Here is a 23425-nt window from a genome sequence, read left to right as displayed (position 1 = left end):
TATGTAATTTTATTTTTTCAGGGTTTTTTATTGTTTTTTTTTTCTTTTTATGTTTTTGCTTGCCCATTGACTGCCAATGTATTTATCTATGCCTTTACAGATAAATACAGTGACAGACAATGCATTTTTGGGCAAATGCTTGTTTTGAATTGATTGTTATTTTTTCTATTTATGTTTCTTGTTTTAACTAAATTGTTATGTATTTGTAGGGCTTGTTTTTATTACATTTTAGGATTGGTTAGGGGTTTAATTTATTTAATTGTTTTATTGGTTAGCTGTTTTATTATTCTGTTGGTTATGTGTTTATTTAATTGTATTCCTGTGTTTTGGGATAACATCATTTTTATTATTTTGGTGTTAGATTAATTTTGTTCTGTTGGTTAGGTGTTTATTTCATTGTATTCTTGTGTTTTGGGATAACATACATTTTATTATTTTGCTGTTTTGGTGTTAGATTAATTTTATTGATGTGTAGTTTAGGCTTTTATTTATTTTATTCTTGTGGTCTTTAGGTGCTTGTGTATTTCTTTGATTGTTGTGTATCTTTTGGCTTGTTGATTTTTTTTTTTTAGGCTGCCCATTGACTTCTACAGAGGCTTATCATGCCCATGTTATATGGGCATTATGTACCACTGTGCCAATCAATGGGTAGAAGGTGGGTATAGTGGCCCCGGGGTGTGTGGTTAGGCCTCCCGGGTGGGTAGTGAGGGAGGAGGGTTAACCCCTTAATTACAATAGTGGTTACTAATTGCTAAGGTGATTAAGGGGTCAGGGGCCATTAGATTGTATATTTTATTATACTCTCGCTGCCAACGGCCAACATGGACATGGAGGATGGTGATTAAGACACCCTTCATCATGGCAGGGGTAAGTAGAAGTTTTATTTACTTTATGCTGGCTAATGTTTGATTTTGAATATTCAGAAATACCTAATGGAAAACAAAATTATTAGTAGTAGAAAGCATGGATAATGAAGGATGGGTCATGCCAAACTAATCTTATTAGTTTCTTTGAGGAGGTAAGTTAGGTAATACAGTTGATGTGGTGTACTTAGATTTTGCAAAGGCTTTCCACACAATAGGTTAGTGTACAAAATAAAGCAAATTGGACTCTGTAAAAATATTTTCACCTGGATTGAATACTGGTTGAAGGATAGACAACAGAGAGTTGTAATACATTGAACTTTTTCAGGTTGGGCTAAAGATGTGATTGGAGTTCTTTTACATTTAAGGATCAGAACTGAGAGCCCTACCTTTTAACTTGTTTATTAATGACCTTGAGGTTGGCATAGAGAGCAAAGTCTCCATCTTTGCTGATGACATTAAATTGTCTATGGTAGTAGGGTCAGAGCAGCATATAATTTTTCTTTAGAAGGACTTGGATAGACTGGAAACTTGGGCATGTAAATTGCAGGTGAGGTTTAATGCTGATACTGTACATGTAAGGTTATGCATTTGTGAAACAAGAATACAGAGCCAATGTACAAATTATATGGGGATAAATTAGGAGAATCCTTGATGGACACACCTTGAATATGGAGTACAATTTTGGGCACCACTCCTTAGAAAATACATTATGGAACTAAAGAAAGTGCAGAGAAGAGCCACCAAATACTAAAGATGTATAATCTGAGAGGCTAGCTAAATTAGATTTGTTTACATTAGAAAAGAGGCATCTAAGAGGGGATATGATAACTATATACAAATATATTCGAGGACAGTACAAGGAGCTTTCAAAAGAACTATTCATCCTCAGGGCAGTACAAACGACATGGGGTCATCCCTTAAAGTTGGAGGAAAGGAGATTTCACCAGCAACAAAGGAAAGGGTTGTTTTACTGTAAGGGCAGTTAAAATGTGGAATTCATTACCCATGGAGACTGTGATGGCAAATACAATAGATATCTTTTTTTAGAAAAAGGTTGGACATCTTTTTAGAAAGGAATTACAGGGATATATGAAATAAGTAAATATTGGAAGGATGTTGATCCAGGGAGTAATCTGATTGCCAATGTTTGGTATCAGGAAGGAAGTTATTTTCCCCCTTATGAGATATCATTAGATGGTATTTCACTGGTGTTTTATTTATTTATTTATTTACCTTCCTCTGAATCAATATACTATAAGTTCAAATATAGGATACAGTATCTGTTGTCTAAATTTAGCATAGGTTGAACTTGGTGGACATGTCTTTTTATGACATCATCTACTATGTCCTGTAGCTATGCAACTATGTTATATTTTGCTACAATAACGTTATGTTAGACCTACAGGTATTCTAATGAGATATACAACCATCCTTGTTTTTTTCAAATTATTAGCTTGTTAGATATATTTAGATATTAACCTCAGGGAAATCAATGTCTGTTATCGCTTTAGGTAATGTCACGTTATGAGCCCTGATATAACAAAGCTTTATGGAACTGGCCCTGAGAACTTGAGTGAAACTTTCAGTTCAGCCTGAGAAATGACATTGCTGTTATGTACCTTACTGTACATAATGCAGCCAGACACCTGACAACTCTAGCTAAGGTTAGAGGATTAAAGATATTCTTAGGCGGGATCCACCAACAACCAGGCTTACAACACTGACAATCGTTGTCAAAAGACATTATCAATACTCATCACTAGACACAATCAAATATAAGCATGTAATAGCAATGAAAGCACTTGTGCAACCATCTGAAATAAGGTTTCACAATACATATCACACATAAAGCTGTTAGACACTCGATTTATGGGGTAAGAATAATGTTATTTGCTACGAGAGTCTTTAAAACTGTTACAATAGGAACAGTAATATTACACTGCCAATTTTGATCAAGTTTCTTTCAGCCATGATATGTATGTCCATCAAGTTCAACCTATGCTAAATTTAGATGACAGATCTGTATCCTAAATTTGTATTTACAGTATTGTGATCCAGAAGAAATCAAAGAAAAAAAAACAGTGAAATATCATCCAATGTTATCTCATGAGGGGGAAAATAAATTGCTCCCTGACTCCAAATATTGGCAGAGTTCTCCCTGCATCAACATCCTTCCCATGTTTAGTTATTTGGTATATCCCTGTATACCTCTCCTTTCTAAAAAAAAAAAAAAAAAAACTTTTTATGAAGATATTTATTGTATCTGCCATCATAGTCTCCATGACTTCAATCAATGAATTCCACATTGTAACTGCAATTTACTGTAAAGAGCCCTTTTTTTGTTGCTGGCGAAATCGCCTTTCCTCCAAACTTCAGGGAGGACCCTGTGTCTTTTGTACTGCCCGTGGGATGAATAGTTATTTTGAAAGCTGCTTGTATCATAACAGAGCCCTATCATGGATTTCATCTTACCTCTTCCATCGTACTTTCAGTGTTTCATTTGCTAACACCTTCTCCTCCTCTATTGATCTCTCTGTGGGGGTACCCTGGGGCTCTGTCTTGGGACCTCTTCTCTTTTCTCTTTACATTCTCTCACTAGGTGAACTAATCATATCTATTGGGTTTAAATATCACCTCTATGCTGATGACACACAAATTTACTTTTCAACCCCTGACCTTACACCTTCTGTACAGACTACAGTCTCTGAATGTCTCTCTGCTAAATCATCCTGGATGGCAATCCGCCGACTGAAACGTAACAAGTTAAAGAAAGAGCTCATACTTCCTCCCAAGCCTGACCGTACTGCCCCCTTCTACATTACTGTTGGCAGTACTATCATACAGCCAGTATCACAAGCACTGGCGCCCATCTTTGCTTACCAACGCCCAGGCTGCACCAGAACCCTGAATAAGGTAATACTTCCTGAGTAGACAATAATACAAACACTGATGTAAACTTCCAAAGCCCGGCAGGGAGGGTACACTAATAGGAGAAATAATAACACTAAGAGGTGTCAATAGATAAAGTAAATAAACTAGAGAAAAGGGAAATTATGTGAATCACACCATTCTGCAATCCATAGGGAAGCTAAGTATTATTATACATATCTCCATCACAAAATAAGGATACCAAGCTATGTTAACTATAAAACTATGTTCTATAAAAAGTGGTCTCTATGTTTATTGGTGAGAGCTGTAGGGAATGGATAATTAAAAATAACGACTGTTTGCTTTTTTTTTTTTTTTTATGAATTTGCAGCTTTCTCAATAAAAAAAAAAACACATTTTCAGTACCCCCTAAAGTGCAGCATGTTTAAAAAAATAATGGAAGTTTTGCATATACTGTAGATATCTAAAATCAGTGACACTGTCTTTGAGGCAGAGAACCTTATTTTATAATCCCGGTGTTAGCTCCCTGTGAATTTGGGCAAATCACTTTATTTCCTTGTGCCTCAGGCTTCAAAATTAGCTACATGGACTACACCTATACAATTCTATGTACAGTGTTGCACCTATACAATTCTATATACAGTGCTGCACCGATACAATTCTATGTACAGTGCTGCATACTGTGCGATACCTTGTAATTGTGAATCAGTCTGAGTTCCATTGGGAGGGAAGCGCTATATGAAATCAAGTTATTATTACAATTATTATTATTATTATATCAGTTACCCCAATTCAGAACTGCAAGAAAGGCAACAGTCTCATCTCAAATATATATACACCTGTATATATATATATATATATATATATATATATATATATATATTAATATATATACACACCTGTATATATATATATATATATATAAACAAGAAAAGAAAGCGCCCGATCCTAGTGCAACATGAAAAAATACACTTTAATGCACTTCAATAAAAAAAGGTAGGTCCAACAAATTTAAACTCACAAACGAATAAAAGGTAAAAGAGATTGTTTATGCTCATCTCACACCGCCGATACCCCACGGACACTGTCAGGACATTCTGTCTGCTGTTGGTGCACTTATCCACCTCTGCGGGGTCATAATTACATTACCTCCCATCCGGATGCTGCTGTGAGAGTGGTGGACTTCCGGGTCACATCGGGAGAGGTTCTACAGTTCCTGTACCTCTGCTGGACGGCGGCTCAGAGAAGCTGGGACTTCACAGAAGGAGAGAGTGGCGTGCAAACAGAGCGACATCATCGTGCGGTGGCGAATGAGTATACTCATTACATGCTTTTACCTTTTATTCGTTTGTGAGTTTAAATTTGTTGGACCTACCTTTTTTCATTGAAGTGCATTAAAGTGTATTTTTTCATGTTGCACTAGGATCGGGCGCTTTCTTTTCTTGTTGTTCACAGATCACTGGGAGGTCGTTGGTTCCTTACAGAGAGCAGCCAGATCCTGATCCATGGACCCTTTTTTCATTTTTTAATATTTATTGGTATTTTTTGGTCACAACAGAATTATTTTATATATTTTCTTTCAATCGTTATAGCATGGTAGTCAATAGCTTATAATTTCTAGCTATTCTATTGCATATATGTAATACATTTTTGTGTAATTTTAAGTACTAGTGTGTATGTATCCAGTTATCATAAGATAACACACATCTTTCTGCTAATTTATCCTGCTTACGTTATAGAAGTCACTTAATCATTTAGCATCAAGTGTTAGCTTATAGTACCTGAAGGGCGCAGTCTCTTTTTTTGTCTATATATATATATATATATAAATATATATATATATATATATATATATATATATATATATAAAATAACTAAGTGCGCAATTAAAACACTACAATCAGACAATGTACCATTAAATGCTGCCAATGTGTTAATACTATACACAATAGTAATGGAAATATAGACAGGAGAGAAAAAACACAGGCGCATATAGTGATAATTGAAAACTGTTGCAAAGTATCAGGGAAGAATTAATAGCATATGGACGAAACCAATGAAGATGAATAAAGTAGCAGATAAAACAGGCATGTAGTATATCAAGATCCTCTCCTCACTGCTGATCTGTATGGCGGCTAGTTGGTTCTGGGTCCACCTGGATCGCCGAGACTCCGCACAGGCTCAGATGTGTCTGCAGCTACCTCCAGTGTTGTCCTGGCTATCCCTCCAGCCTCGCAGGATTGCGAGTATGTCAGCGCGTTGTTGTATCCGTTGAAGGGAGGAATCGGCATACACTGTCCAGCTAATACTAGACCAATATTGCCAGATAGAGCTAAGAACTCAGAGAGCCAGGGAGACCTTAAGGAAATGCTATTCAAGCCTCCACCCTACGCGTATAGTCTTGAAAAAGACTTCATCAGGGGCATGCATCTGTGTGGCTAGCAAGTGTATTTAAAGGCTGTACTAGCTCCTAATAGGTTAATTGGCTAGCCAACGCCCAAATGCCTTATAGCTGCACAGAGACATATGCTGAATAGTATACAAATACAATTAACCCTTAAAATTATACATATTCTAACCAGTTTGATAAACATTTTTAATACACATAAGAATATAAAAATCTTTTAAAATAAAGAATGCAAAATCTCTGTTTTAGAGGTATATATTATTTCCACCATAGATCTTGTATAGCATTATTATTATCAGAAAGAACTTTGTAATTTGTAATTCAACTTCCTAGTTGCCTAAAACATATATATAAAAATTATACAAAATTATTTAAAATACATAAAATATAAAACATACTGTACTGTACACAAACGAAAAAGAATAAGAACAGAAAAAGATTTTTTTGAAATTATTATTATACATGATTGGCTATAGGCATTCTTATCTTCGGGACCGAAGGGCTATACATGAGTTATTACTCTAACCTGTGAATTTACATGGGCTGATATTATTGCAAAAATGCACCTAGATCTATATCGGTATTGAGACCAAGTGGAACCAACGTTTTCATTGTATGGATCCACTTGGTCTCAAGCTTGGAGATGGCATTAATATTATCGCCTCCTCTCCAGTTAGCAGATAGCCTATCGATCCCAATAAAACGAATGCCTACAGGATCACAATTATGTTTCTCAACAAAATGTCTAGATAATGTATGTTATAAGAAACCCTTTTGAATGTTTGCAATGTGCTCAGCAAAGCGAAGTTTTAGCTTTCTAGTGATGCGCCCTATATATTGTTTTTGACAGGGGCACTGTACTAGGTATACAATATTGGATGAATCACAATTTATAAAGTGTCTTATATTATATTCTATTACTGTATGAGTTGAAGAGAAGCTCCTAGTTTGTTTAGAACCATGAGGGTCCAATTTACACATTTTGCACTTAAGGCACTTGAAGAAACCTTTAGCCTCTAAAAATGTGCCTACAGATTTGACTAATGATGATGGTTTTAGATAGCTAGGTGAAACATGTTTTTTAAGGGTATCTGCTTTTGTGAATAACACCTTTGGATTTAATGGGAGATGAGATTGTAAGATGGGGTCCTTTAAAACTAAAGGCCAATGTTTTTTAACAACTTTTTAAATTTGTGATGCTAGTGGACTATATTGGGTGATAAATGGAACATCAATTTGCTCCAAGATGTCTGCATGTTCAGCTTTCTTATTATTGTATTTTAATAGATCTTTCCTATCCATATTATTTATTTTAGAGTATGCTTGATCAAGTATTGCTTTATTATAATTTTTAGATTTAAATTTATTAAGCATGAGTTCGGCCTGTTGTTCATATACACTATTATTAGTGCAATTCTGTTTAACTCTTCTTAATTCCCCTTGGGGGATATTATTGAGCCAAATACTCAAATGGTTACTGTCTGCCTCTATGTAGTTGAGGCAACTTACTGGTTTATAGTAAGTTTTAGTACAGATGTTACCATTTTCTATATAGATAAGTAGATCAAGAAAGTCAATCTCACTAGTGCTGTATTTTGAAGTGAAGTGTAAATTAAAAGTGTTGTGATTAATGTATTTGAAAAATGATAAAACTGAGTTAATATCACCCTTCCAAATAAAAAATATATCATCCACAAAACATGTCCATAGAACTAAATTTGTGCCAAACTCATGGGGTGACCAGATGAACTGATCCTCCAACATCCCCATTAGGAGATTCGCGTAGTTTGGCGCAAATTTAGTACCCATGGCGGTGCCCTTAATTTGTAAAAATAACTCCTCATTAAACCAGAAATAATTATGTGTTAATGTGAATTTAATTAGTGAAACTAAAAAGTCAATATGTGCTTCAGTGTATAAACCCTCCTTTTCCAAAAAATATTTAATTGCTAAACACCCATGTGTATGATCAATAACAGTGTATAGTGAAGTGACATCACACGTGACTAAACAATACTGATCTATCCAAATAATAAATATCTTGTAACATATTTAAATGTGAGTTGTGTCCTTTAAATGTGATTTGAGTTTCTTGACCGACTTTTGCAAAAAAATATCCAAATATGCAGACAAGTAGGAGGTAATGGAATGAACACCTGAAATTATAGGTCTACTGGGATGGTTTAATGGGTCCTTATGTATTTTAGGTAAATAATAAAAAATGGGTAATATGGGTTTTTTAATGAAAATTAAATCTAATTCTTCTTTAGTTATGAATTTCTTTTTTAGTCCCAAAACCAGGAGATTCTCCAATTCATACAGGAAGTCTTCTGTTGGATTAACACAGAGTTTCGAATATGTATTTGTGTCATCCAACAGTCTCAGGGATTCTTTAATATAATCCACTCTACCAATCCCCCACCCTTGTCAGCTGCTTTTATGACAATAGTGGTATCTTCTTTTAACTCTTTTATTGCTGAGTACTGTTTATGGTTAAGATTTATTTTGATATACTTACTGTATTTTGTTTAGCTAATTTTTCCAGATCATCTTGGACTAATTTTTCAACCATATCTAGACATCCACCGCTCGGATAAAATTGTGATTTCCTTTTGAAAGGAATATGACATATTTCACTGGTGATGGTAGGAGGAACAGAAACTTTATTAGATGGTGTTTCTATTTTCTGTTTTAAAAAATACTTTTTAAGTGACAGATTACGCACAAATTTCCCCACATCTATGTAAGTATTAAATGTATTCATAGTATTAGATGGGGAAAAGGAGAGACCTTTATTAAGTATTTGTATTTGTTCATGTGTTAGAACTTTTTTACTTAAGTTAAAGATCCCTTCTGGTTTTACTATTGTTTTGTACTCTTCTTTGATTTTGGTTTTGTATCCTCCTCTATTTCCCCGTTTGGTGATTTTTCTCTTTTCCTCACCAGTGAAAATTTTGATATGTCCTTCTCCTTTAGAGGTTCCCTGAACAGGCTTATTTTGTGTGTTACTGCTAAAAAAGGAGTTGAACATTCCAAAGGTGTAAATTTATTTGAAATTGGAATTTTTGATACATTTTCCAATTCTACCAGTTCCTCCTCTCTTTTATCCTTATTATTTGCACATTGTTCTATTCTAATTCCGTTTCCATATCTACCAGTCTCTTTCTGACTTTGAATATTATTTGTTGGTGTTTTTTGTTTACCTCTATAGCTTTGTTACCTTGCGTTGTTATTATTAGGATGAAACATTTTTGCATTTCTCCTATTCTCATGATGATGAGTGGGTTCCCTTTTATGTAAATTGTTATCCATTCTAGGGGGCCTCTGGTTGGATGGTTTCTTTTCCTTCCAACTGCGATAACATTTATTTTCGTAGTCTTCCTTATCTCTCCTAAATTTCTTTTGCTTAGTTAGTTTTTCCTCTTTCTCTACATTCTGAACTTTATTTCGCAAAATGGTTTCAAATTTTTTATATTCCTCACTTGAATAATGTGGTTCAAGTTGAGTCTCTAACTTTTTTAATTTCAAAATCAGCAGTTTCCCATGAACTTTTTCCAAATTGAATTAGTAGTTTAATAAGTTCAAAAGAACATAGAAACTGGTTGTTCCAATTATTAACAAAGGTTTCGTCTATGGGGTCTACTGTGGGGGTTTTAAATAACCATAGTCCCCTTGGTTTTCTTTTCACTGCAAGATACCTTTCTAGAGTGGTAATGTCCCAAAGATCTTTTACTTCCTTAATTAGGAGTTTTTCAAGTTTGAAGAAGTAATCAGAAAGGATATCTGCTTCCACAAGCGTGTCCTCAATGATTATATCCTCATAAAAAATATTGGACATATTCATACCTCTCATAGCCCTCATATTAAAAATATTTGATTTATACTCTATATATATATATATATATATATATATACCTGTATATATATATATATATATATATATATATATATATATATATATATATATATATATATACCTGTATATATATATATATATATATATATATATATACCTGTATATATATATATATATATATATATATATATATATATATATCATTGCTGTCTGTATCTGTGTCCAGATTTTTTATTAATCTTACATGTTTGTGAAAATGTATATTATTATACTGATAATGTAACAGCTAATATCAGGGAGGAATGGTGAAAGACAGATCTGTATCTACGCTGAAGAAGTAGCTTTGTAATAAGGGGTTCAAATGCCAGTACTAGTAATCATTGTGACCATGGGCTTGTTCCCATCCTTCTTTTCCACAGGCACCAAATACGTAGATTGTAAGTTCTTCGTGGCAGGAACACATTGTGTCTGAACTACATATATTATTAGTTCCTATAACAACAAATATTATATTTCATTTGTTCAGGGGAAGTTTGTGGTGAAGTCAATTAAAAACAGATTATATATTCTCCAACTAGTGTTTAGTAAATCTGGTCTATAGTGTAGAACTAGTCACATTAATATATAATTGTGTTGGTTTTAATCAACTGACTTAATCATAATCATAAAATACAAGAAAAGATGGGGGAGCACAGTTTCAGGAAAAGGGCAGTTAATAATATGTCCTATTAGACTGGTGATCGATGTGATAGGAGGCACCTCTATTGAGGCGACAATCTATGGAGCGGACTCCATCTATGGGAGGTGCACATACAGTGATGTGTATGTAGGTGGGAAGATAAAAGAATAAATAACTTACACGGCCTTGTGTAAGTTCTATCACATCAAGGTTTCTTTGGATTGCTTTTCTTCTTTGGAGGATGGATTCTTCTACGGTCGTGACTTCTCCCCTCGTTGTGCCTTCAGCTTTCCTCGTTGGATGGATTTCTCCCTCCAGGAGGTTTACCTCTCGTGGAAATGAAAAGGAGATTAGATCAATAAAAATATACAGCAGCTGCGGTGTAGGGAAGGGTAATAAAACAATAAACCATTGCAATACAATGGTATTCTCAAGCACTCACACGGGCCAATGTGAGTGTTCACCTATCGCGGTATCTTGATATTGCCCGTTGAAGAGGTTAATACAGGGCTTCAGATGTTGGTGTCTGTAGATATACGGGCCAGTGTGAGTACACACTAGTAGGGGTATCTTTTCACTTCTGTTTTTTATTTAGGGGTTCCCCTTACAACTAATGAAGGGGTGAAGGCAGACTATGGGACACTGTGGTCTATGGGATTAATATTTTATTAAAACAGAAAAGAACAAACTATAAAGATACAAAACAAACAAAGCAGATGTAAAACAAAGAAACCAATGGCTTCTAAAAGGAAATAAAAGCAGGGGGAGTGGTAAGGTGGTGAGTGGTAGGGGGTCTTTCCCTCCGCGTCCGGATAGAGAGCTACGACTTCACCTCTGGCTCCTCTGAATAAGCTATATAAATGTCCCAAATGAAGAGTAGAGCAACACGTTTCGTCCAGAACAGGACTTCCTCAGGCTCGATAGATCTAGAGGAGCCAGATATATAGTTTGTTCTTTTCTGTTTTAATAAAATTTTAATCCCATAGACCACAGTGTCCCATAGTCTGCCTTCACCCCTTCATTAGTTGTAAGGGGAACCCCTTAAGAAAAAACAGAAGTGAAAAGATACCCCTACTAGTGTGTACTCACACTGGCCCGTATATCTACAGACACCAACATCTGAAGCCCTGTATTAACCTCTTCAACGGGCAATATCAAGATACCGCGATAGGAGAACACTCACATTGGCCCGTGTGAGTGCTTGAGTATACCATTGTATTGCAATGGTTTATTGTTTTATTACCCTTCCCTACACCGCAGCTGCTGTATATTTTTATTGATCTAATCACCTTTTCATTTCCACGAGAGGTAAACCTCCTGGAGGGAGAAATCCATCCAACGAGGAAAGCTGAAGGCACAACGAGGGGAGAAGTCAGGACCGTAGAAGAATCCATCCTCCAAAGAAGAAAAGCAATCCAAAGAAACCTTGATGTGATAGAACTTACACAAGGCCGTGTAAGTTATTTATTCTTTTATCTTCCCACCTACATACACATCACTGTATGTGCGCCTCCCATAGATGGAGTCCGCTCCATAGATTGTCGCCTCAATAGAGGTGCCTCCTATCACATCGATCACCAGTCTAATAGGACATATTATTAACTGCCCTTTTCCTGAAACTGTGCTCCCCCATCTTTTCTTGTATTTTATTGCCAACAAGGGTCCTGGATAGATCCTGCTGGGGTTCCGAGTCACAGGAGGACATCATAAGAACATTATTCTCAGGCTGTATTACATCCCCTTTTTTTCATCCTACACACGCCATATAGAGATAGCGCCCGGGTACTTTTTCGAACAAACTTAATCATAATCATATAGGATGATATAAAATGCACAGTACAACACACCTTTCTCTCTCTCTCTATTTTTCTGCAGCTCAGTATTTCGCCAGCATCATGTTCATTGTTGGTTTGTCTGTTGTGGTAACAGTGCTGGTACTGCAGTTTCACCATCATGATCCTCAAGCAGGAAAAATGCCAAAGTGGGTAAGTGCTTTCAGTATGCCATGCTGCAGCTAAAAGAACGGCGTCATTTATTTAACTGCGACATACAAACCAGACTGCAAAGAGCAGTCATATCTACATTATTTTGGAGATATGACAGATTGTTTTCTTGTTTTCTATTTTTTTTTCTTGTTTGTCGTGTAATACAATATCTTCTACTGATTCTGCTCGTGACCCTTGGATGGTGGTTCCATTGGTTGTTCACTTCCTATGTAGTCATACACATTTATCAGTGATGTCATTTTGAATTCAAGTAGAGAAGCAATAAAAGATTAAAACGTTGGAGCAGAAACTGAAATTGTCTTTATTGAAGGAATTATTGATTTATAAAAAATAGACATGCTATTATTTGATCACAAGATGATAAAGTGATAAGGTTGTCGAAAAGAAGAATTCCATTTCCATGATAAAGTACTATTGTTTTAGGCTAATTGCTCTTCATAACAACTTGTCTAAAACATAATGTCCACATGTACTGAATGACGATTCATCAGAATGGACCATACGGAGCTCTATGCAGATCTATTTGGCCACATGCTATTATCCATCAGCTTAAATTTGCAACCATTAAATTACAAAGAGTAATGAGTTATTCCCGTTCTATTTTTCTTATATAGTTATATTAGTGTTACTGCTGGCATTACTGTATGCATTTTCAACAGCCACATACACTGATAGTACACTGCATACTATACCAGACAACATTATATTCCTACAGTCACACATCGTTTGGTTACAAGTGTCCTTATTGAAACCTTCAGTGAGAACTGCTGTTCCATTACAAGCCATAGGCTGTTATAATTGTAGTTAATGTCTATGGGGCATGGTTGAAATAGTTAGTTCTGCAACGTGCAATCGGAATTCCATCTTCAGCCTACGAAGCCTTGTTTTGAAACTGAATAGTGTGGGAAGGCAATGCAAAGTTGGCAGAAAGTCCAAAAGCACGCTACTTTATAGTAATATAAACACACACAGTATGACACGAAAAACATAAAATAGGAGAGAAGAGTGGGAGGGAAAAAAAGAGACCAATAGTGTAATATGTAAATTACAAATAGTATATATTGGTAGCAAAAATAAATCTCACTCACAAACAAACTTCAAATAAAGACATAGAAATGATGAGCCTGCAGGATCTCAAATCCCTCCGTTCACGCTTAAGGCTATGATTATACCATCTCCTGCTGGGCGTGCGCGCGATTTGGTGACGTCATAGTTGCAACGCGGCCGAGCGACATGTGCAAGGCAGGCAGTAGGCAGCCTGAGGAGACAGGGAGGCATGATAGAGGTGTGGCCATGAGCGGCTCGGCGTCATTGGCTGAACAGCTCAAGTGACGCGGCAGTCGCCTGAAGAAAACAAAATCCCAGGTCTGTTCTCCTGTCTGCCGTCCTGCAGTTTGTGTCTGCATGTGCGTCGTGCTTGGTAAGTAAACGTTCATTGGATTGAAGCAATTTGATTTTAAGCCGGCTACTTTTGGTGTAATCACAGCCTAAGTGTGCTGGGCGGGTATGCTGGTAGGATGGCCTGAGTACTGTAAACAGCAGTTCCTACTTCCTCAAGGCATCTCTGCACATACACTCTCCAGCTGCTTGTCTGTTCACTCAGCCCCCTCCATCTGAGGATGTGTAGTGTGCGTCTCGCCAGACCTGTATTCCAAGGCTCTGTTGGGTGTCCACTCCATATATTTCTCAAGCGGTTCTCTGACCGGCTCTGTGGTCAGCTCTACGTGACCTACTTCCTTCCAACGCATATTGCCAATGGAATTGGCTTCATTAAGGGATCTCTTCCTAGTACCAAACTCCTATATTTATAGTCTCTCCAATCCACACAGTCTTTTCACATGTGTTGTAACTTCATTGGTAACCCGTTAATTAGTGCTAAATGGCATTTATGCATTCTAATGCCTAGAAATCCTATCTTCTATCTGTACTTGCATCTTACAATCATTTAATAATACCAAATACATACAAAGATTCCCTGATGAAGCCAATTCCATTGGAAGGAAAGTGTAACGCGTAGCTCACAACAAACGAAGCGCGACCGCGGTGCTGAGGTAGGGAATTGGTTAACACCGACTGTAGCAGGACGGCCTGTAGCCGAGGTCAGGGAACAGTCCACACGTGTAGTTTCAGGATAATGAAAATTTTCAGTGGCTTTATTTCTCCACAACATAACATAACATGTGGGTACACTGTCCCTTTAAACCAAAACAAAACCTGCTCCACATTGGGAGAACTGACTAACACACCAGGCCTATCTAGCAGGCTGGCTGGCTAAACCATTACCAAACCGTCAGTGTATTTTAAGCAGTCAGGAAAAACAAATGAACAATTCTTACTTTGGTTGAAGTAGTTACTTTGGTGAATCCGTCTGGCTAGCAGCTCACATAGCAGTGTGCTCTGGTCTAAGGCAGCCAGCTACTGCCAGTAACAAGATCCTTTTCTACCTTGCTGGTTATCAGGTGTCAGCTTACCTCCTGATTACCTAGCTTCCTCCTGAGTTAACCTTCTGAGTGCTGGATGAAGCACTCAGACATATGTTTCCCAGGCATAACTGATAGGGGTTGACTTCACCCTGTCACGCCGACCCACAGCCACACGGGCGCGCCTAGGATGCAGAGTGGTCGTGCAAGCCAGGTCAGGATTATAAATTGGAGAATAGTAGTAAGTACTTACCAGGTCAGGAGTGGAGAGTTGCGGATCGTCGGGGTGCGTAGCCAAGTTCGGGATTGGAGAGTAGCGGATCGTCGGGGTACGTAGCCAGGTTCAGGATAGATGAGTATCGGATCGTTGGAGTACTTAGCCAAGGTCACATCTGGAGACAGGAGAATGGTCGTTCGAACCGGGTCATGGGAAGAGAGGTGCGGAGTCCAAGGAGATAAACAGGGTCAGGCAACAAGAGGTTAACAGGCACAGCAAGGCAAGGTCACAGAACAGGAATGCAGCAAGGCACTGCGTCACACTAGACTATGCTCAGCAATGAGAGTATGCAGCCGGAAGATATATAAAGGAAGGCCCTCCAATAGCCAGCCAGGGCGGGACCAGGAAGTTGAATCCAATAGGCTGCTGGTGCACAGAGGTGTGCCCTATGATGCAGCCTGATCAGGGATGGGGGCGGAACCGATTGCGCGACGACCCCCGCGCATCACGGAGGTCAGGGGGCAGAGCCTGGGGCACGCGTCACTCCCACGCTGGTCCTGTCTATCATTAGAGCGGGACGGAGCTTGGAATGCACGTCAGCAGGAAGGCTGGACGTGTGCACCCATCGTGCGTCAGAGCGGGGGGCAGAGTCAGAACCCGCGGAACTCGAATCATACGACTGTGTGTTAGGACCATGTCCCATGTGTAGTTCTACATTACCCAATTTTTGTTAGGAACTTTGAAATAGTAATTTCATTCATCAGTTTCTGTACATAAGTCCAGAAATCCTCAGAAGGAAAATTATATTCTGTGCAAATATTTCAAGTCTAGCCCATATGTGTGCGCAATCACGGGATTATTTCCTCGCGGTGTGAAGGGAGTAAAGGAAAGGCAGTCGGAGAACCCGTGACAAATGAGTAATCGACTGCCACTTCCCTCTATATTACCCTAAAATCCAGCGATAACAGCACTGGCTACTGTAAGCTCCGACTTTGTAAATGCAGTACAGATAATAAAGCTACTTGGAAACTCACGATTGCAGTCCGAGTTGCAGTACCAAAGATGACATGTCCTTCCGAAATGCGTGCTCCAGCCAGAGGTAGTTAATGGAGAAAAATATTGTTGAAGTCAAGAAATTGCAGGACGTGACTTAAAGAGATTGTACGTGACTTAAAGAAATTGTAAAAAATGTATATTTATTAAAGAATAATCAGACAACAGACCAGTCTCGTACGAAACACATCAGAGGATTCACGCTGGTCTGTTGTATGATTATTCTTTAATAAATATTCAATTTTTTGCAATCTCTTTAAGTCACGTCCTGCAATTTTTTTGCTGTGCCTTGCTACTTCAGCAATATTTGACTCTAATCATACGCCTACATACCCACCCAGCACCCACTTAAGCGTCAACGAAGGGATTTGCGATCCTACAGGGCTCATCAATGCTATGCCTTTATTTCAAGTTTGTTTGCGAGTGAGATCTATCTTTGCTACCAATGTACTATTTGAAGTTCATATATGACACTATTGGTTTCTTTTTTTATCCCCCTCTTCTCTTCCTTTTTTTTTTTTTAAATGTTGTCTGTTGTGTTTGTATCGCCATATACAGTGGTAGTGCACTCTCTTTGACTTTGTGTGGGCTTTGGATATTTTGCTCAATTTAGAGTGCTGCATCATTGGTGATGTTAAGGGGTAGTCATTTTATTGATCTATTGGTATATATTTATATAGTGATTAGCGATTGTTTGTTTTTTGGAGTGTATTTGATGGATATTTGATATAGATCACTTAGTTTTTAGTTAAATATATGCACTATTGTACTGTTATTGTCAGTTTGGTAGATTATTCTACAGATTCAAGATTATTTTATAGATTAGAGAATTGCACTGATATATATAGTTGCTGTGGAGTAGCACTACGAACACTTTTCAGTGCAATGCACAATTGACCATTCCAGTAATGACATGTTTATAATAGCTGCTGTTTATAAATGCCAGTGCTCGTGTTTGAACTCCTTTACTGTAGAAGAGGCTGAGTAATGTTGTGTACAGTATGTACACTTTTCCAGCAGTAAAAGAGTTGAAATGCATGCAGTAGCCTTGAAAGGCATCATTATTCTTGCAATGCTTTACTGAGTAGGCTAGCTAAACACATCAAATCTGGCAAAAGGATGGATGGGACATTTAATTTGCTGAAACATAAAGCAAGTAAGCAGCATACGCTCCAATCCAAGTACTGAGAACACATCTCATAAGCTTCTTCATGAGGCTTACACAGAAAAGAAAACATGAGCAGACAGCTAATGATCCCAGGATGATATATTATGCTCGTGTGTGAAAAGCAAAATTCAATGGTGGTCTCTTTTGTAACTTCTCATATCTGCTAAACCAAGACAGTGTGGTGTATTTTAGACATGGCTATGATAATGAGCATGGGGAACAGACTGGTACAGTATAACCTACTGCAAATCTTGTAAAACTGTCCTACTTTATCATTAATATATTGCTGTGCAGATAGGTCAAGCAGATACTGTACACACATCAGTAGGAAACAGGCGAGCATTACATATTGTAGCAGATCTACATTAAATATGTATAAAACCCCTGAATATACAAGTCTCTCTTAAACATATTGTTAATTGAGATCAAATCAACCAACTATGTTATCTATACTGCATGAATATGTAGAGAATTTGTCATTCCCAGTCAGCGCCAAAGCACAAGCCTCAGTCGTCCCTTAACCCTGTTGTTCCATGTTGTGCCACAAACACATTGTCTGGCAGCAAAATGTTTAACACCTCTAATGCTGGCCCAATATATTTCCCAAAGTAGTCATTGACAAACATTGCCAAATAATTTCCTCTGACTCCAGCTCTTTCCTACCTTCCCCTACATCCTACTGGAAATAGTTCATTTGTATACGTATATAGAAATATGGATATGTAACCCTTATTATTAACACTTTTATAAGAACAATTACCCCATAAAAGTATTATTATTTTTTTTCCATACAGAATCTGAAACAAGCCGTTTCAGTGGACTACAGTAGATGTAAATATGCTAGTCACTAATCCAAGAGAACCCTGGTTTCAGAAAGGTTCAAATGTAAAACTTTTGATTTCCAAAGTAAAGTGGCCACTAGACTTTCTGGCTAACACTTAACATTTGTTTTATAAACACTGTTTTTGAAGGAAAGGACATTTACAACAAAAAAAATAGAACTCTTTATTTCTGATCTAACAGCACAACTGTTTAATGTTCTTCTGCACATGAAAAAAAAGACATGTTTAAAGCTCTGTACACTATAATGTCATCCAGAAAGAACTCTGTTTTTGATCATGTTTTCTTATAGCACAAGTACAGTATATCCTAACGTTTTATTTCAATGGTCAATCAAAAAGCTTTGATTACCAGGTTTAACAAACAGTACTGAGCAGTAAGGCTACCTTACAACCCATTAACTTGAACGAGATATAAGATGCCTAACAATTTAGCACCACTTTGTGAATATCGGCCTTAACATCTTTTGAGACCAGACTGCATAGAAACATTGAAATCACCGTATTTTCTATTTCAGGTCCGCGTTATCCTGCTGAACTGGTGTGCATGGTTTTTAAGGATGAGGAAACCTGGGGAGAACAAAAGGCCTATCCCTTGTAAATATATTTACCCGAATCATCATTCAAGTATTAGTAGCATTGAAATGAACATTGTACCTGGGCACCAATCCAGCAATGGCAACTTAATCTATTGTGCATACCACACTATGGAGAATCCATGCTGTCCACCAAACAGTGACTCTGGTGTTCTGTGCGGCAGAATAACTTGCCCCTCTCTAGAAGACAGTGATCTCATGCCAAAGAAAGCCTTAAGGGAGAGCATGCCGGAGATTGTCAAGATCTTGGAGGAAGTCCAGTACATTGCACGGCGCTTCAGGGAACAGGATGCAGGGGATGAAATCTGCAGTGAATGGAAGTTTGCAGCTGCTGTCATAGACCGCTTGTGTCTTGTGGCATTTTCACTTTTCGCCATCATCTGTACAATTACAATATTGATGGCAGCCCCGAACTTTGTGGAAGCCGTTTCCAAGGATTTTGCATAAATAAAAATATGAAATTGTTACTATTACGACAGCGTAGGGAAAATGGTAATGATTTTTTATTTTTAAATGCTGGTGTTTGTTATATCTATAAGTGTATTGTTGCTGAACAAAACATACATGGTGTTTGTGGTAAAAAGATAATATCGGGATAAACATACTGTACTGACATCATCAGCTGCCCAAAAGTTATCTGTCAAAGGGTGTTAAATGCCTTTGTATTTTGGGGATTGATAATTTCCTCCTTTTACTGTAGGTGGCTGTAGTTGATTTCTTTTAATGCTTTTAAGGTGGCAAATGTCAGCAGAATTTTCTATAACACAGTGTTCTAAAGTAAGTTGTTACACTATGGTCAATACAACCAAAATTAGAGACCTGCAAAATGTTTTCAAGTTTGGGAATTTGGTGAAATATTCAGATTTTTCACTCTAAAAAAAATGTAAAAAATGGCAGAGTTCAGCAAAAATAATGTGCCGAATCATATGACCAATATGAAGGTTATGTGATCGAGGTTTTTTAAATAGAGTAATTAAAATATGGCAAACATTGGCAAAATGTCAATATTTTCATGGAATTATAAAACAAAATCTGAAAAAATGCAACGTTTCTGGAATTTGCTACATTAACGCTCACACATCTTTACACAGAATTATGGAGGAACATTCACATTTGCTAAATTGAGGCCTCATTTATTCAATGTTTTACCAGGAAGGTGCCAATTTAATTTTCAGATGTGTTCTTGGACAAAGAAATAAGATCTGATATAAAAAAAAAAATTCAGGCTGTGACATCTTAATAGGATCAGCATCAACGTTCTTCATCAGTGTCATAACTAACCACCTTTTCAGATCAAAAATCCATCACATCTTCGTGTGCCTCAGATGCTCATTTGTAATCACGTCTCATGTACTACTATAAATATGTATTTTAGGTCAATGTACAGTATATATAAAAATATTCATGTTATTCCCATAAATTGTATTACTTATCTAAAAAATATTTCTTGCTTTTAATAAAGCAAACTGTGTTCATGTCATGTAGCCCCTCAATTGATAGGTTTCCTATTTATTTGATATGAAATACAATTTGTATTAATTGTTACTAGATCTAATTTAGTCAAGGCGAATAAAAATGCAGATTCAAATTTTTATTTTGACACCCAATAAGGATTCTACATCTACAAATCTCATTGTTTCAAAACTGTTCAGAAAACAGCCATTTATAATGTTCTCTAAGGAAAAAGATATTTAGATTTTTATTAAACTGATGATATATTTTGCCTCAGACTTGCACCAGTTTGGCAATCATAAAAATGGTCATGGCTCAAATATAGTCATATCTTAAAAAAAGAACTGCAGGAGATGCATGACCTAAATACTAAGATTAAAATAATGATTAAAATCTAATATCTGAACTTCAAAGTATTTGAATAAGGCAGCAATATTATCTGAACGTGTGGTGTCCCCTAGAGCCGATCTACGGCCCTCTGACCTCCAAGGCCCCCTCGCCCATGAAATATTTGTAGTTTTGTGCCCTGGCTTCTAACACAAGAAAGTAACAAAGATGGCTCTGGGGTCATCAATAGAAAGCTGCAACATTGGTCACCATAGCAAAGCTGATCTTCGAGGCCACATGTAGGGACAAATAAGAAGTCCTACTCCCTAAGACACCTTCCATCCTGAATGACTCCTTACAGACCATTCAAGTGACTAGACCATAAAGGATCATATTTAATTCGAGTTGTTACGCCATAAGACACTTGTCAGGCTGATAAACACCTTGCAGCAAATACACTTGAATGGGCTGTACGGGGCCATATTTACCAAGATGTGCTGGAATTTGTCTCAATTAGTAGCAGTAATTGGTAAATATAGGCAATTGTGTTCACTGGATAAGTATCCTTGTCCAGTGATACAAACTGCAAATATCTCAGAAACTGAGAGGTCACCAGATGTCAGGGGACTGTGGATCATCTTAGATTAAGATAATGTAAAAAGAAAACGAGCACGGATTTGCTGCTTTAAGGCTCTCCTCTCCAGTTATTCCTGTGGCATCAGAGGGCCAGTCCATGCTCAATTGGTTAAAGGAAGTAGGGTAAAGTCAACACAAAGTACATACATACTTTAAATGGATGTACAGTACAAGACACATTTTCAAACTAATTCCAGCGTCAAAACAATCCTGAGAACAAAGCTTAATATGTTTGATGTTACTGAAACATCAGGATGGAGACGGTAACGATGTTTCCTAGCATGATGTGATATTTGTTTCTTGAAGCTCTCTCATCAGCTTTCATACTTTAGCAAGGGTGCCCCAGCTTAGTCAGTCATCAAGGGCCAGATTTTCAGTGAAATAGATATCTAAAAAAGTTGTGTTAGTGATTATTAAGACAATGGTAATTGGTTAAGTATGTGTTAATTACAGAAATCTTGCAAACATGGCTTGTTGGTACAGTAGCTCTTGAGGACTGAACTTGAGCAGCTCAGCACTAAACTGTCCATTTTCTAACACTTCTGTCACAATACATTTTGAAACTGTAATCATAATCATAATCAGGGGTGGTCACCCTCACACACATGATGACTGATTACGCTTTCAAATGTCTTCAATGATGGATTACGGTATCTGCCAATTACATCCCTGCACACAGAGCTAATTCATTCTCCAAATCTTGTTCAGTAATCGTCTGAGGCGAGAGTAATAAGGTTTCAAATGGGGCACTGTGTATCAATGAATAGAAATTAGACAGTCAGATCCCCTGTGGCCAATACCAGTTCTTAGGCCTCGGACATGGTAATCTTAATAGCGCTGAGCAGCACTGACGCTCATGCTCTCCTGCTCAAGCACAAGCTTTTTAGTGTCACTGCATGAGTGTCAGCATGCGCGCTTGTAAATGCCGTGTGGGAGGCGGGGCTAGTGTGCCACGTCACGGCGCCGACGTCACGGACTGCCATTGGCTTTTGGCAGTCATGTGACGGGCCCTCCGCTTCCCTCAGTGGCAAAATTTAAACTTGCCTGTCTCCTGCGGTTCCACACGCCTCTGCACGCATGCGTGCGGAAGTGGCTCCTAAAGCCGCGCTGATTACAGATGCAGGGGGTAAGTGCATCTGCTCAGCGCGGCTCAGCGCGGTCTTTTTGACCATGGCCCTGGCCTAAGTCTGCAGCGAGGCGGCTCACCAGACCCGGGTCCCTCCTACCACTCAGCGAGGTTGGGGAGGGAGGCTGGAAAGAGGCATGCACTGCAGCTGGGGCCAGTCACAGAAAGGACTCGGCTTGCATCCATAATTACCGCTGCTGCCCGCGCTTCCCTCTCCGCCCCAAGAGAGGGAGGCAGGGGTGGCATCTAGTCTGGTTTGCATCTCAGCCGTTAGAGCCAACAGATGGCATTTATGGCATAAAAGTGATGCTAAGGGAAACATTTTGAACATGCTTCTCTTAATATGAGTGTATCAAGGTACTTTGCACCTATTGCACTCCATGTGTGTCAGCTTGAAATTTATGGTGTATGACCGAGTCCTGAAAAAAATGTACCTTTGTTGTGGTACTTTTTAATAGAACAAAAAAAGAGTTCTTGGTAGATGTAATAATGTTTACAGACGTTTTGAAACTTCAGTACACATCAAGCAGAGACCTGCACACATTATAACGTGTTAAGGACTGGGGAAGATTCAGTAACCTCCGATACCAAGGAACCCCGTTAACTGATACATTAATAGTTATTAATAAATGTTAACATTAATAGGAGAGAACAAAGAAGCGTGCTGCGTTATCTGGTATTGGAGCTTAGGGAATCCTGTTCTATATTGTTGGTCCATTAAACACTATCACAACCCAAGAAAAATCTTTCCTATTATTAATAAAACATCTAATAAATAACAAACTCTATTGTGGAGAAGTGATGTAATATACATTATTTAGCTTCTGTTTATAGAAGGAGAAAAGTATTAGATCAAAAACATATGGGAATAATTGCAGCCTGGCAAAG

At 37.7% G+C, this 23425-nt stretch overlaps 1 protein-coding gene across 10 annotated transcripts in view; it reads left to right on the top strand.

Annotated features, from left to right (window-relative positions):
• The window catches only part of LOC142498720 (neuronal acetylcholine receptor subunit alpha-7-like), a 256642-nt gene extending 236153 nt beyond the window's left edge, over positions 1–20489 (top strand). For all 10 annotated transcript variants that reach the window (XM_075607033.1, XM_075607093.1, XM_075607079.1 and 7 more), the window contains 2 exons: positions 12573–12682; positions 18919–20489. In XM_075607033.1, coding sequence (XP_075463148.1) covers positions 12573–12682; positions 18919–19443 — 635 coding nt within the window. In that variant the 3' untranslated portion in view covers positions 19444–20489. The remainder of the gene's footprint in view (positions 1–12572; positions 12683–18918) is intronic.
• Positions 20490–23425: the final 2936 nt, after the last annotated feature.

The sequence above is a fragment of the Ascaphus truei genome, chromosome 1 (assembly GCF_040206685.1).
Source record: "Ascaphus truei isolate aAscTru1 chromosome 1, aAscTru1.hap1, whole genome shotgun sequence".
Lineage (NCBI taxonomy): Eukaryota > Metazoa > Chordata > Amphibia > Anura > Ascaphidae > Ascaphus > Ascaphus truei.
This window is presented reverse-complemented; position numbering and strand designations above follow the sequence as displayed.